Below are 14,814 nucleotides of genomic sequence, written 5' to 3' on the forward strand. Positions count from 1 at the left end.
CCAGGGGGGTTTTCTGCCTAACCTGCTGCCAGGTTAGGATGTGTATCCAGGCAGGGGGCTGTGCCTGGGGCAGCAGGCGCCTCCATCCCAGAAGCAGGCCCGGAAATCCCTGGAGACATAGTAGTAGATGAAGGGATCAAAGCAGGTGTTGAAAGCGCTGAGCGCCAGCGCCACGGCGTACCAGACGTAGGTGACGTTGAGGCATCCTGTGGCACTCAGCACGTAGTGGTGGAATTGCAGCACATTGCTGGGGGTGAAGCAGAGGATGAAGACGAGGAGGACCAGGCCCAGGACACGTACCGCATGCCCATACTGCTTCCCCTTGGCCGCAAGCCGCACCAGGATGCAGCCATAGGAGAGGGTCATGAGCACGAAGGGCAGGCCAAAGCCCAGTGCTACCAGGGAGAAGAAATAATAGAAGAAGAACTTCTGGTCGTGCTTCTCTAAGACATCATGGCACGTGGTGATATTCAGCCTTGAGATGTGCTTTGTCTGGGGAATTAAGAGCATAGGGCTCGTGCCCAGCCCCACTGCCAGCCAAATCCCCACAGAGACACCCACTCTGCCCCACTTCCACCTGGATCCCTTCCACAGGAATGGGTGCACCACAGAGATGCAACGCTCCAGGCCAATGCACGTGAGGAATAGGATGGAGCTATACATATTCCCATAGAAGAGAGCTACCATGGTGCGGCACAGGTAGTCCCCAAAGAGCCACTGGTTGCCCAAAAGGTAGTAGGAGATCTTGAAGGGCAGCAGGAGGGCAAAAAGCAGGTCAGCACTGGCCAGGTTAAGAAGGAAGAAGGTGCTGGAACTTCTGAACTTGGTCACCAGAACCCAGAAGGCAAGAGCATTGGCTGGCAGCCCCACAAGCAGCACCACGGAGTAGAGAGCAGGGAGGACATGAGTGGTCACGGTGCTGTTGAGAAAAGTTTCCACAGAGGCGCTGGGGCACTCAACCTCTTCTTGGGGAGTGAGAGGGATCAAGGCTCGCCCGTTGCCACGCACTGAGGAGGACAGAAGGAATTAGTCTTGTCCAAGAGCACCCTCTCATGGCCCCTTCCAATCTGGGACCATATAGGGAGTTGTCTCCTCTCCCAGCAGGGCAGCCAGCAAAAGCAAGAGCTGACATCCCCCTGGTCAACAACATAGGAATTGGGACTCAGGAGTCCTGCATCCTAGTCTCCAACACCCCGGTCCCTGGGGATGTTCAATGTACTTCACCTGGGGCAAAATCTACCCTTGCTGGCAGTGTGTTCCCAAGTTGTCCAAGCATTATCAACCTCAAGGGTCTCACTCCTGCGCCACACATAGGACAGCAGACCCACGGGAGTGTGAAAGGCTGTGGAAAAGCAGCATCCCCAAGGAAGACACTGTGGTCAACAAGGAAAAGCCATGGAGCCACAAAGCTGCCCTGTCACAGAGCCCTGCTCAGGACATGCCACTCACCCAGCACTGCGGTCATCCCAGTGCCAGCCCAACCCGGCTTGGAGAGGAAGAGCAACCCAGTCCAGAGCCTACAAGGGGTGCTCACACTCGCGCAGACACACACGTCCCATCTCTCTGACAACATCCCTTTTCCTAGCACATTCGTGCCAGGATGCACCTAGCACTGGGTCCCACCAAGGGACCTGGCAGTACCCCTTTATGTGCCCAGATGCTCTGGGGAAGACTTCAGCCTTTCAGGGCTTCGGGCTCACACAGCTGACCCAAACCTAGAGTTGGATCTAGCATGCAGTGAGTCCCTCCAGAAATGCAGCGAGTATAAGAAGGGTTAAGTAGCCCAGGAAGAAGCAGGGATCCTGTCCGTGTACCCCAGGAACATATGGTCCCTGCATCTGTCAGGTGGCAAAAAGCAGCTGTGGGAGAGCCTTGGCATCAACGGCAGAGCCCTCACATACCCGGTCTCTAATGAAGACGGACGGGCTGCCCCGCCAGGACGTGCCCAGCTCTGCCGCCTGGGCAGTTCCGGGTCTCTCACCCCTTCCCCACGCAGCCTCCCCCTTGCTTGGCCCCTGCTGCGCAGCCCCTGCTGCCTGCGGTCTCAGCCTGCACGCAGAGCACGAGCACAGAACAGGAAGGTCTTGGATCACGTAAAAAAAAAAAAGAAGAACACATCTTCTTGTTAATGTTTTTTCACTCTAAAAGCACAACCAGGCTCAGCCTGCCTGCACGCCACCCCAGGGTGTTGAGCAGCTCCCCTCTCTGATCCTACAACAAAGCTAAACAGACCCTTCCTAAAGCCTTCCCTCCGACCCCGCTGCACAGCTCCCAGATGTTAACCCCTGATGTTAACTTTTCTTGGCATCTGCCAACCAGCACTGCCAATGCCCCGCACTGGGGAACGGCCAGGGCAGTCCCCTGAGCCTAAGCACACGGAGCAACCAGGTGTCTTGAGTGACTGCACCCGTTGCTGCAGCGACCCATGCGGGTTGGACTGTGTGTCCTGGATCCGCGGGCGCTGAGTTGCCCATTGAGCAGGCACACAGTGAGTCCTGGTGGGGACAAGGCTCTGTCTTGGCTACTTGTACACGGTGAGCCCAGTCTGCCACGACAACTGGGTCCAAGGAGCCACGACAGTCTCGAAGCGCCACATCCCACTCTGGGACTGGGAAGCAACATGGGCACCCGCACCAGCATGGGCACAAGGCATGCCGTGAGATGGCATCCAATTAGCCTGAGATGAACAGCCCCAGCTCTGAAACCCTAGAGATTTTGAGGTGGTCTTCAGGACACCTGGGGAGGACACTAGGGCACCAGTTGTGTCCAAGAGCTTCCTGCAGATGCTGCCACCTCCGTCCTTCCCACTTGTGGAGGAGGCAGGGGAAATTTCAGGTTACAGCAGACGTAATTTTATCTTTGCTGCTATGGGGAGGAGAAGAGCAGCAGAGCTTCAGGTCACCACTTGGGCTTTCAATATGGACAGTAAAAATGATCCAAAAAAAAAGGTAGTAAATCCGTCCCCCAGCCCACCTTGGTAGATCTGTCCCCCAACTCCTGCTCTTCCACTCTGCCCCATTGCCTCCCAGGTGGCAGCCAGCCCTTCCTGGCCTTCCTTAACCAGCTCCCCAAGAAGAGTCTTCCCAAGAAAAAGGTAGCGAGACCTACCTGGGCGCTTGGCTGTGGAGACCTCAACACCCGAGCAGAGCCGGGTGCAGCCAAGCAAGATGGAGACATAGACGGCAGCAGAGGCGGGTGGAGGCAAAAAATACATATCTGTGCGATCTCTGCGGCAGCTGCAGCTGGCTGTCTTCTAGGGTCCAGAGAAGTACCATAAGCAGGGGCTGGCCCCAGACAGTGAGTCACTGCAACATGTTCACATACCAGCCCCCTCCTACGGCACCCTTCCTCTTTCCTTCCCACTCTGCGCCCAGGGGCTGCTTTCCATCCCCGTGGCCCGAGAAGCGAGAGTAATGCCCAGGAAGTTGGGAGTGGAGACAATTGCAGACTGCAAGCTGTCCCCGAGAGCTCAGAGCTGACGTGGGATAGAGGATGTCACCGAGACACGCGGCGTTAGGGTGCTTTCCTATCAGCCTCATGCTGCTGGACGTGCAAAAGAGGAAGCAGTTGTGGTGCAACCATAAAAAGACGTTTTACAGACTACAGCAAGCAGGTGAAGTGGTGCATTCCCTATATGCGCATGGCAGGAGGGTCAAGGCCCTGGGTGCAAGGCCCCATTGCAGAAGAGTGCTGGCATTGGGGAGATCCTGCTGTTCCTGCACAACAGCACCCCAAGGTTCAGGGTACTCTCACTCCTACTTAACCATCCCAGGGAGGCTTTGAGGACCAGAAGCTCCCTGTTCCCTTGGGTGTGATCACTTCGGTTGGGTAGATGAGCTGATGTCATCCCACAGGCCCCTCTGCTCCATTGCAGCTGTGCCATCCTCTTCCTGCCACCCAACTTAGTGGTGGATGGCCCCCGTGTCTACTCTCCCAGCTCCCCACAACTGCCTGAAGTAGTTGTAGAAGGGAATAAGTGACTCCAGGCAAACCTGGAAAAGTGCAACATCTCCAAATGGGTGCCAGGCACCCCCCACACATACATAATTCCACTGCACATATGTACCCAGGGCAGGATCCCAATGAGCTCCAGGCCAGGCATCCTCCATGTGAGTCACAGAGTGGTTGAGGTTAGAAGGGACCTCTCGAGATCACCCAGTCCAACCCGTTCTACTCAAGCAGGGTCACCTAGAGCACGTTGCACTGGATCATGTCCAGGCAGGTTTTGAGTATCTCCAGAGGAGGACTCTCCACAGCCTCTCTGGGGAACCTGCTCCAGTGCTGTTACCCTCACAGTCAAGACCTTTTTCCTCAGATCCAGATGGAACTTGCTCTGTTTCACCTTGTGGCTGTTGCCCCTTGTCCTGTCACTGGTCACCACTGAAAAGAGTTTGGCCCCATCCTCTTGACACCGTCCCTTCAGGTATTTGTACACACTAATAAGATTCTGCCTCCGCCTTCTCTTCTCCAGGCTAAGCAGGCCCAGCTCTCTCAGTCTCTCCTCATAGGAGAAATGCTCCAGTCCCCTAATCATCTTCGTAGTGCTACAATGGACTCTCTCCAGCAGTTCTATGTCCCTCTTGTGCTTGGGAGCCCTGAACTGGACACAGCACTCCAGATGTGGCCTCACCAGGGTTTAGTGGAGGGGGAGGATCAGCTGCCTCAACCAGCTCGCAACATTCTTCCTAATGCACTCCAGAAGACATTGGCCTTCTTGGCCACAAGGGCACCTTGCTGGCTCATGGTTAACTTGTCCATTTGTATGCCCAGGGCTTCTCTGCAGAGCTATTCTCCAGCAGGTATCCCCTAGACTGTCCTGAGGCATGGGGTGATTCCTCCCCAGGTGCAGGACCCTACACTTGCCTTTATTGAACATGATGAGGTTCACTGATGGCTCAACATGATTGGACCCCTGAGGGACATCACTAGCAACAGGCCTCCCTGTGGCACGGATCACAACCCTCTGGGCTCTGCCATTCAGCCCATTCTCAACCACGACCCACTCATCTAGCCCGCACTTCCTGAGCTTGCCTATGTGGACGTTATGGGAGCCTTGAGCTGCAGTTTGATGTCTGCTGTGTCCCTATAACTCTATAACTCCTTCCCCCATCTTGCCTAGTTTAAAGCCCTCCTTACCAGGCTGGTCAACTTGCTGGCAGACACACGTGCCCCTCTTAGTGAGGTACATCCCATTCCTCCCCACCAGCTGTCGATCTTCAAACTGTGGCCCATGGTTGTAGAAACCAAAACCCCGTTGCCAACACCAGCAGTGCAGCCAGTTGTTAACCAGGAAAACCCATTTACTCCTTTTCCCATCCTTCCCCTTCATTGGCAGAGTTGAGGAGAAAAAGACCTGGGCTTCCAGATCCTTGACCACCATCCCAAGATCTTCTCTTTGAGAATTTGCCTTTGGTATCGCTAATGCACACATGGAAGAGTAGCAGAGGGGCAAGAGTCAGACGCATGGACAAGTCTTGGCAGTCTCTCCATGACAACTCATATTTGAGCCCTTGGCAGGATGTCTCTGGACAAGGGGCCAGGTTTGCAGGTTGCTGTCCCCGTCCCCTGCAGCGGGCAGGCTCCCACAGCAATCACTCGCCCCATGAGTCTTCCAGCTGTTCCCATGAGGCTGCCAGCCCAGCTGCTTCCTTGAAACCTTGCCTAGTTCCTCCTCACCCTGCAGGGCACTAAACCTGTTCCTCAACTTCAGATCTTCAGGAGCAGCGAGAGCCTTTTCTTCTCCTGCAACAAGTGCCCAGGTTCCAGCCTCCTTTTATGGAGCCATGACGTAACATCTCGCATGACACAGAGCTCTCTGGCAGCTGCACGGCAGTGGATGGTTGGGACTCCTGGAGCTCACTGGTAGAACCATGGAACCCTTATGGTTGGAAAAGACCTTCAAGGTCATCGAGTGCATCCGTAAGCCGCTCAACACCATGGCTGTTAAACCATGTCCCTGGGAGCCTCATCTACACATTTCTTGAAAACTGTCAGGGACGGGGACTCCACCACTTCCCTGGGCAGCCTGTTCCGATGCTCGACTTCTCCTTCCCTGCAGGAATTCTTCCTGATCCCCAACCTGAACCTCCTCTGGTGCGACCTGAGCAAGCGGCGCGACCCTCTCCATCTCCTGCTCATCCTGCCCCGTCACTCCCGCCGGGACGACTCGAACCGGGCACGGGACGACTCGAACCGGGCACGGGACGGCACGCGGGGGAGAGGGCGGAGCCTCAGGGTGGGGGCGGGGCCTCGGGGGCGGGGCCGTGGGGGGGCCGCGCCGTCGGGGCGGGGCCGCTCCGGCAGTTCCGGGCACGGACACGCGTGACGGGGCCCGGAGTGGAGCCGGCGGGGCGCGAGGATGCAGCCGCCGCCGCGCAAGGTGGGGGGGACCGTCCCCGCCCCCGCCCCCGCCCCCGTCCCCGCTCGATCCCCGCTGGGCACCGCGCCCCGAGCTCGGACCCGCGAGTGGCGTCCGGGGAAGTCGGGTCGCGCCACTGGGCGGCCCTGGGTGCCCCCGCCCGGGTGACACGGGCGGGCGGCGCGGCCGGGCCCCAAGGGCTTCTCCCCGCCGCCCCGCAGGTGAAGCTGACGCAGGAGGTGAAGCTGCACTTCATGGAGCAGCTCTGCAGCCTCCAGAGCAAGCAGCAGCGGGACACGGAGCTGCTGGAGGACATCAGGTACCGCCCTGGGGGGCCGCGCGCCGCCCGCACGCTCCTGACCGCCCTCGCAGCTGAGACCGGCCAGCTCGGTGCACTGCTGGTGCCGCGCTGCGCCCCACGCTCCCCGGACTGCATGGGGCCTGCGCCCTCCTTCTGGCGTGGGAGGAAGGGCTGGGGAGGGGGGGAACAGCCCCCGTGTCCCCCACAGTGCCCGGGTTTGGAGGGCCCCGCTGGACGGGGCCGCATCACGCGCCAGCAGCCGGGAGGCTGTGGTGGGAGTGGGCGGCAGGGCCGCGCTTACCGTGGATGCTTCTAGCGGCTCTTTGGAGGTCAGCGGCCGCCCTGGCGGGCAGCTGGCTCCGTGCCGCCGGTCGCAGCGCCGCGCGGCCCCTCTCATTCCTCCCGTGCCGCTGAGCTGGGGGGCTGAGACCCGCCAGCTCATCTCATGTGAGGGGTCCCCCCGCTGCTGCACACTCAGACGCCTGCGCCGCGTTTCATCTCCCTGCAGGTCCTACAGCAAGCAGAGGTCAGCGATCGAGAGGGAGTACGGGCAGGTAAGGAGGCAGCCCCGGCCTCCCCGCTCATCGTGGGCCTGTGTCACCCTGTGCCGGGGCCGTGTCACCCCGCACTGGCAGCGGGACTCCCACTGGTTGCCCCGTAGCCAGAGGCAGCCCTCAGCTCCCCGTCCTGCTCCGCTGTCACCCCCGCTCCTGCATGGGAGCCTGGGCAAGGCTGCATTCCCAGGGGATCTGCCCACCAAGCTGGGCCGAGTGACCCGGAGCAGGGTGCTGGGTCCTCTTTGAGGCACGGAGAAGCCGTGGGCTTCTGCTCTGGGATGTCTTGGAGCAGTGTGTGGCCCCGCGCATGTAACACGTTGGGATTTGCTTGAAAATATGAGGTACTATTTGAGCCAAGCAGGGGGTTGCTGTTGTATCCAGGTCTTCGCTCATCCCTTTTTCCCGGGTGAGCTGGTGCTCTCTGGGATCCGCTCGCCCTTCTGAAGGGAAAGATCAGCGCTTTCCCTCCTGGGCAGGATCGATTGCCCTGCCGAGGGACTTCGCTGAGTGCAGCACAAACCCAATCTCTACATTTTGGGGGCTGAGAGGGAAAACCCGGGAGTGGGAAGGAAATAATCCAACTCTGACATCTGCTTAACTGGGATAATTAAGATCTTCCTGGACTCTCTTAAGTACTAGAGCCCGGGTTGTGTCGCTTGAAGCCCCCTCTGCTAGAAGCGGGGACCGCCACAGGGCTGTGCGTGCCCCCAAAGGGGCTGCGAGTGCCCGGCAGGGGCCCAGTTCCCCTCTCTGCCCTTCCTTCCCTCTGCCCGTAGGACAGCGCTGCGGTGCCGGCTGCGCTCAGCCTCGCTCCTGCCTCCGCCTCGCTCCGTCCTGCCTCCCGCGCATGGCCCCCGGCGCCGCGCTGCCCCGCTCCGGCCTAACCTCCTCTGCTCTCTCCGGGCGGCCGCTGGGTGCTGCCCGGTGGCTCGGGGGGCCCTCGGCCCCGAGGGTGCAGCTAACTCCCCCGCTCAGCCCCGCGTGAGTACCCGCAGCGGCCTCCCGCTGCCCCGCTGCTTTCTTGGCACCTTTCCTGGCTCGGCGCCCTGCACCAGGTCCTTGGTAGCATCTCTGGTGGGCCTGGATGCGTTTGGACACACAAGCCCCAGGAGCCTGGGCTTGGAGGGGGACGGTCCCCCGCATGCTGCAGGTTCAGGTCCTTCTGGGCTCACATATGGTGGTGGCTTCTCTCTAGCTTCTTTACCCTGTCGTTGCCTTTGCAGCCCCTGCTCCCCCCGGCCTGGTTTTGGCCACTTGCTGTCCTCCTGGCATCCTCCCCTCTCCGAGCCTGCAAGACGAGGCCTTTCGTCACGGTGGCCAAATCTGCTCCTCCGGGTCAGCCAGGGCCTCTTCCCCACTCCTAACCCGCACGTGCTGCTTTAGCTGTGCGATGCCCCTGGGATGTGGGGCTCTGACCCAGCCTCGTGGGCACCCCTGTGGGTCCCACACCTGGGGACTTTGTGTCCCTGCTCTGCGTGGCTGCTTTGGGCCAGCTCTGCCCTCTTCCTCAGGCCCCTGAATGCATCAGCAGTTAAATGAAGACTGTGGGGTGCCCTAGGCCCTGCACACTCCAGCACTGAGGGAGGAGGCTGATGGAAACGGGACTTTTCCCTCCAGGCCTGAGGCTCAGATGGTTGCAATCCCGGCAGGGATGACCAGAGGGACATCTCCTTGTGGGCAGCTCCTTAGTGGGACCCAAAGGTGCTGGGCTCAACCCACCCACTGGGTGGCAGGTAGCAAGCATCCAGCCATGGGTGCTGGGCCTGCCTGGGCCCACGCCAGCGAAGATCTGTGGGGTGGTCGTGGGGCTGTGTTTGGGCTCGGATCTTTTGGGGGCTCCCTGGAGGAGCCAGTCTGGGCTTCTCTGCCCTTGCAGGGACCTGACTGGCACTCGGGCACTGCCAGACGCTTCCTGCTCATGCCTGTGCACTGCAGCTGGCTTGGTCGCAGCCACGTGCCCTTGCTCTCCCTTCCCTCCCTGCCCCGCTTCTTCCACAAGGGGTTTTCCTGTGAGGGGTGGCCCCAGGACCTGGTTCCCCAGACACCTGGGATGCCCATCAGCCTCCAAATGACCGCAGGGTCCCCTGCTGCCCCATTGCTTGGGGGATGCCCACGAATTGGGCAGCTGCTGCGGGGAAGCCTGGGCCTGTCCCGTGGCTCGGGACTACGTGTCCTAGGCTGGGCGCGAGCAGGACCCTGTGGCCCTGGTGGCGGCATGGCTGGTGACGGGAGCCTCTCCGCAGGCGCTGCAGAGGCTGGCGAGCCAGTTCCTGAAGAGAGACTGGCAGCGGGGCCGCAGCGAAGGCAGTGACTCGAGGTGGGCCGTGGGCAAGGCGGCCGGGACCCAGTGACGAGGGCTGGGGGTGGCCAAGGGTCAGACGTGGGCTGGGTATGTGACCTCCCAGCTGGTAGCAGAGCTGGTGGGACAGGGGCTAATTCAGCACAGGAGTGGAGTGCCCAGCAGTGCCTCCAGGCTGCGGTCCTGGGAGAAGCCCATCTCCGAGGAGGTGGTACCCAACTCAAAAGGGACTGCAAGGGGCTAGTGATGTCTTCAAAGCATCCCCAAAACCCCAGCCAAGACCTGTCCGGGAAGCAGGAAAGCCCTGCAGCAGGAGTTGTTGGAGGAGAGAAATGGTCTAACCCCCTTCCTTGCTCCCTACGCCCGCAGGAGCGTTGTTGCTGTCTGGAAGGGCATCGTTGATGGTGCCATGTACACCGGGCAGGCCCGTGTCGCCGCCTCGGAGAGCTACCGCACCATCGCCCTGGAGGCCTCCAAGACAGCCCGCGTGTCCAAGGAGCGGATGCTCAAGAAGGTACTTGGACAAAATGAGGACGTGGGGCACATGGAGAACTCATGGCCAGTGCAGTCCATGGCCCTTGCACCCAAGCAAAGGTGCGAAGGCCACCAGTGTTGGGACTGATGTTTCCCCCTGCCCCAGAGCATTGAGCAGTTGCAGAAGGTGCAGGCAGAGCTGCTGGAGACAGTGAAGGAGCTGGGCAAGGCGAAGAAGCAGTTTATGCACCTGCAGCGGAGCAATGAGGTGGCCAAGGACAAAGCCGCAGACGTGGAGGCCCGGTGAGCAGGGCAAGAGGAGGGCACAGAGGGACTGCAGAAGGAGCCAAGAGGATGGACCTTGAACTTGTGTCTCCACCTTTCTCCCCAGGCTCCGGAGGAGTGACCGGGGGATATTTCACACCAAGGCCAGCCTGCAAAAACTCAGTGCCAAGGTCAGCAAAGCAAGGACAGATGGAGCGTTGAGCACGCGGGCAGCAGCAGGGCTGGCCGGAAGCTGGTGCAAGACAGTGTCATCCCCCTGGTCACCAGGCCACACTCTCCCTGTCCCACAGTTCTCTGCGCAGCTGGCCGAGTACTCGAAGCAGCTCCCAGGGGTGCACAACGAGTATGTCCTCACGCTGGTGTCTGCCAATGCTCACCTGGACCATTACTACCGCGTGGAGTTGCCCACGGTCATGGAGGTAGGAGCTGCTCTGACACCTGCTTCTCTCGCCAGTTTTGTCCCCTCTTATGCTGGAAGCAGGGTTCTCTGAGCAACCATCCCAGGTCCTTGAAGAAACATCCCCCAGACCTGGTTAGGTGCTGGATACAGGGTCCCGTTGCCCCTGTGGTGCTGGGACTGGGTGCCAATGGTGTCCCATGTTCATGAGTGCCCTCCTCCCATCTCAGAGCATTTCTTGGGCATGTGGCAGATCCCTGGTGCCCAACCCACAGATTGTCCTCAGCCCGGGTTGTCAGGGATGTGTTCCCTGGTGGGGGGAGATGCGAGAGGCTGGATGATGAGCAGGTACATGGGGTGCCCCACTCCTCGGCTCTGCGTGGGCACCATGGGTGCCGCAGGGTGTCCTGCCTCCCAGCCTGGTTCCCCCAGGCCCTGGATGGTGACCTTTACGAGCGGCTCCGGGACCACTTGACCTTGACCAGCCAGACGGAGATTGAGATCTGCCAGGCCACACAGGAGTGGTTCCAGCGTGTTCTGGAGTCATCCACCCAGGTAAAGCTACTTGTCCCTGGGCCAGGACTGGTTCCCCTGGTCCCTTTGCATCCCGGACACTGCTGAGTTGATGGAGAGGATGAGTGAGCTCCCTATCTCGGTCCCATGCATCTTCTCCCCACCACTGCAGATAAGCCGGGAGCAGAACCTCCTCCTCTTCCTCCAGGACCACACTGCCTTCACACTGGCACCAGAGCAGCGATTCCAGCTCGCCGGCATGGACCAGGTACGCTGTGAGGCTAGTCTAGTGCCCAGCTGAGCACGTGCGCCCTTCTCAGATGGATCCTCCTTGCCTAGATGCGTCTCCTAGAGCCGGAGAGCAGCAGCACCAGTGAGAGCAGCCTGGAGAAGGAGGTGCGGCGCTGGGCCAACCGGGCGGCCAAGGACTACAAGATCAAGACGCACAGTGAGCAGGTTGGGGCTTGGCATGGGTTATTCTTCCTTGCAGAGCTGCTGCGCCCTGAGCCCTGCGAGGGGACAGAGGCTACAGCCCCTTCCCTGATGCTCCTGCATGACTGAGAGCCCCTGTGAGCTGTGGTCGTTCGTGCAGGTCCTGCAAAGGCTGGAGGCCAGGAGGCAGCAGGCCCCGGAGGCTGAGGTAGCTGCCACGGAGCGACGGATGGATGAAGTGAAAGAGAATATTCGGAAGGCTGAGGTGGGTCTGGTGGGGCAGAGCCCACGTTCCCTGCTCCCTGAGCCCACCCCAGGCTGGAGCTCCCCAATCCCGGGCTTGGGGGTGGCCTTGGGAACCACACACACTTTATCTCGCGCCGTCCTGGGTAGACGTGGAGGATGTGGAGCCTTGGCAGCTCCTCAGACCTCGGCCAGCAGCACTAGCAGATGCTGGGCGCTGGCCTGGGCACACAGGTGGGCCAGGGCTGCCTTCTTGGGCGTCCAACACCACCCTCCCCTGTCTCTGGTCAGCCTGTCCTCTACCCGCACACACTTGGGTGCCAGCAGCCCGGTTCTGCCTTACGTCCCGGCCGCGCTAGCCCAGGCCAGCGGGGCCGGCTGCGCCCCGCGCGTGCTCAGCCCCGGCCTCCCCGCAGGTGAGCAAGGCGAAGGCGGACGCGCGGCTGGCGCTGCTGCGCACCGCGGGGCTGGATGTGGACGCGTGGCTGGCAGGGGCCATGGCGCAGGCGCTGGAGGAGCTGGAGCGCGAGCGCAGCCTCAGCGCGGCCCAGCAGGCCGAGAAGGAGGCGGCGGAGGCGGTGAGAGCGGCTGGGGGCAGCGGGGGGGATGGCGCGGCCGCCACGTGCGCTGACCCGGGTTTTGTCACTAGTCAGAAGAGTTCGACCTGGCGGAGTTTGACGACTACGACGACAGCGTCGAGGCCTTTGAGGACGGCGAGCCCGGCCCTGCCGGCCGCACGTATCCTTACACATGCCGGGTGATTTTCGGCTACCAGGTAAAGCTGTGGCCTCTTCCCGAAGGCTACCAGCGCCCTGCCCGAGGCTGGTCCTGGAGCCTTCCTATGGCTGCACGCTGTCCTCCATGTCCCCCAGGGCCGCCAGGCAGACGAGCTCTCCATCGCCCAGGGAGAGGAGCTGGAGATCATCGAGGATGGCGATGTGGAGGAGTGGGTGAAGGTGGGTGAGGGTGGCCAGGGCGCGGGGCTGAGCAGCCCTCAGGACCCTCCTCTTGGCACCCTGGGCCCACTGAGCTCAACAGGGTCCCTGTGCGTCCCCGCTCGCGTCTAGGCACTGGAGCGAAGCCAGTGGTGAAGTCCCAGCCGGGCTTCGCTGCTGGGATCGCAATGTGACTCCTGCCTCTCCAGGCCCGCAACAAGGCTGGCCAGGTCGGCTACGTCCCTGAGAAGTACCTGCTGTCCCTGGGCTGTGCGGGTGGCGACGCGGGCCCTGCTGCCGGCAGCGGCGGCCCTGCTGCGGGGCCCTTGGCCACGGCCCTGCAGCGGCAGCTCTCCAGCATCATGGCCGCGGAGCTGGTCCTGGAGCCCGGAGGTGGGTACCTGCGGGGGTCCCCGGGGCCATGGGGCTGGTGCGTGCCAGCGTGGGCTCCGCTCCGTGCTCCCCGCAGCCTGGCTGGTGCGAGCCCTCTACGACTACGAGGGGCAGAGCCCCGAGGAGCTGAGCTTCCCCGAGGGCGCCATCATCCGCGTGCTGCCCCGCGCCGAGGGCGAGGTGGACGACGGCTTCTGGACGGGAGACTTCAACGGCCGCGTTGGCGTCTTCCCCTCACTCGTGGTGGAGGAGCTCACGGGGGCCGGTGGCTCTGCTGGGCAGGTGGGTCCCGCTGCGCCGGAGCTCGTGAAGCCCCGTGAGGTGAGAGGGGACTTCCTGTGCCACCAAGGGAAGTCTGGGCACAGGACAGGGCTCCATCTTCTACCCATCGTGGCTGGCACATGGGTACTGGGGCTCTAGGGTGGCCTCATAATGGTGTCCCTGGGCCCTGCACCCCAATCGGGGTCTCTGCAGCCGTTGCTTCAACCACCCTCTGCTTCATCTCCTCAGGAGCTGCCGTCGCCCTCCCCTCCGCCCTTCTCCCCTCCTGGCCTCGTGCCCGGCCTGCCCTCCAGCCCCGCTCCAGAACTGCTGCTGGGAGGTGAGTGCTCCCGTGCGGAGCCCAGCAGGGCATGGGGCCGTGGAGCCCGCCTCAAGCTCGCGGATACTGTCCCCGTGCAGCGCCCGCTTGCAGGCAGGACGGCCCGGCCAGCGGCCACAGCTCTCCCGACCTCTCCGTCAGCCGCCTCCGCCCAGTAAGTGCTGCTCCGGGGCTGCCACGGCCCTGGGCACGATGCCCCCTGCCCTCACCCTTGGCTCTGGAAGGGCTGGGAATGGCGTGCGGGCGAGCAGGGCCCGGAGCAGTGAGGGCCACCGTCCTCTCTCCGCAGCTCCGCGCACCGCCGCCACCCCCGGGCAGAGCTGCCGCCGCGGAGCCCGCGCTGCGCCCGAGCTGACGCTGGCGCTCCCTCCCGCCCAGCTTCGCCTCTCCGCTCGGGGCCTCCTCCCTGCTCCTCGTCCCTGCCCGAGCCCCACAGCTCCCCCGAGCTGGTCTCGCCGCGGGGGCCGCGTCCTGCTCCAGCTTCGCTTACGGAGCGCTCCCGCCTCCGTGTCCTGCTCCATGGAGCGCCTCTGCCCAGAGCTCGGCCCCGGCTCCCCGGCGTCCTCATACATAACCCCCCTGCCCACGATGGAGCCCGGCCCCCTGCCCTGGTGCCTTGGGGCGATGCAAGGGCTGGGGCTGAGGACCCTCTCCGTCTGTGCGGGGCATCAGCTGCCGTGTAGCCCCTTTCCTGCCACCGTGAGACATAGGGACCCGGGGCAGCTCCCCACCATGGGGGCAGGCAGGAGCAGGCCCCCCCGGCAGCCGTGCCCCAATAAAACCACTTCACTCTGGCCCTGTGTTCAGCAGCTTTAATGGTTTTAGCTCATCTATTTACAGTGCGGTTATAGACCAAAGCTTGCCCGGGGCCTGGCCGCCGCTGCTGCGTACGCTGGTGCCTCCATCTCCTCTGCTCCCCCTGCGCAGAGGCCCGTCCTCTGCGGCTCCTTGCAGTGGCATCTCCTGGGGGTGGCCATGAAGCTCCAGGGCTTGTGCCACCACCTGGCTGGCGCTCAGGGGTGCTCT

At 62.1% G+C, this 14,814-nt stretch overlaps 2 protein-coding genes across 2 annotated transcripts; one reads left to right on the forward strand and one right to left on the reverse strand.

The window, feature by feature from the left end:
* Window positions 1-33: 33 nt before the first annotated feature.
* On the reverse strand, window positions 34-3,214 carry LOC104578923 (proteinase-activated receptor 2). Its single transcript, XM_010226503.2, has 2 exons — window positions 3,109-3,214; window positions 34-1,007 (listed from the first exon to the last, which is right to left on the reverse strand). The coding sequence occupies exons 1-2, from the start codon at window positions 3,212-3,214 to the stop codon at window positions 34-36; spliced, it is 1,080 nt and encodes a 359-aa protein (XP_010224805.2).
* A 3,080-nt stretch (window positions 3,215-6,294) lies between these two features.
* FCHSD1 (FCH and double SH3 domains 1) lies at window positions 6,295-14,143 on the forward strand. The gene is made up of 20 exons (XM_088522717.1): window positions 6,295-6,379; window positions 6,580-6,677; window positions 7,168-7,213; window positions 9,460-9,533; window positions 9,885-10,029; window positions 10,156-10,292; window positions 10,381-10,444; window positions 10,565-10,693; window positions 11,104-11,226; window positions 11,357-11,452; window positions 11,524-11,640; window positions 11,777-11,881; window positions 12,276-12,437; window positions 12,509-12,634; window positions 12,732-12,815; window positions 13,004-13,187; window positions 13,264-13,469; window positions 13,698-13,788; window positions 13,869-13,942; window positions 14,078-14,143. Exons 1-20 carry the CDS (start codon window positions 6,359-6,361, stop codon window positions 14,141-14,143), a joined length of 2,148 nt encoding a protein of 715 aa, XP_088378843.1. The 5' UTR covers window positions 6,295-6,358.
* Window positions 14,144-14,814: the final 671 nt, after the last annotated feature.

This window comes from Tinamus guttatus, unplaced genomic scaffold (genome assembly GCF_059628265.1).
Source record: "Tinamus guttatus ecotype Peru unplaced genomic scaffold, ASM5962826v1 Tinamus_guttatus_pri_ptg000155l, whole genome shotgun sequence".
Lineage (NCBI taxonomy): Eukaryota > Metazoa > Chordata > Aves > Tinamiformes > Tinamidae > Tinamus > Tinamus guttatus.

Excerpts from the sequence above, each read along its gene's own strand:
- LOC104578923 (XM_010226503.2), bottom strand. The coding sequence starts at position 3,214 with ATGTATTTTTTGCCTCCACCCGCCTCTGCTGCCGTCTATGTCTCCATC. Across the intron at positions 1,008-3,108 it reads CTCCACAGCCAAGCGCCCAG|TGCGTGGCAACGGGCGAGCC; the intron begins GTAGGTCTCGCT and ends TGTCCTCCTCAG.
- FCHSD1 (XM_088522717.1), top strand. The coding sequence starts at position 6,359 with ATGCAGCCGCCGCCGCGCAAG. Across the intron at positions 10,694-11,103 it reads AGTTGCCCACGGTCATGGAG|GCCCTGGATGGTGACCTTTA; the intron begins GTAGGAGCTGCT and ends TGGTTCCCCCAG. Across the intron at positions 12,816-13,003 it reads ATGTGGAGGAGTGGGTGAAG|GCCCGCAACAAGGCTGGCCA; the intron begins GTGGGTGAGGGT and ends CTGCCTCTCCAG.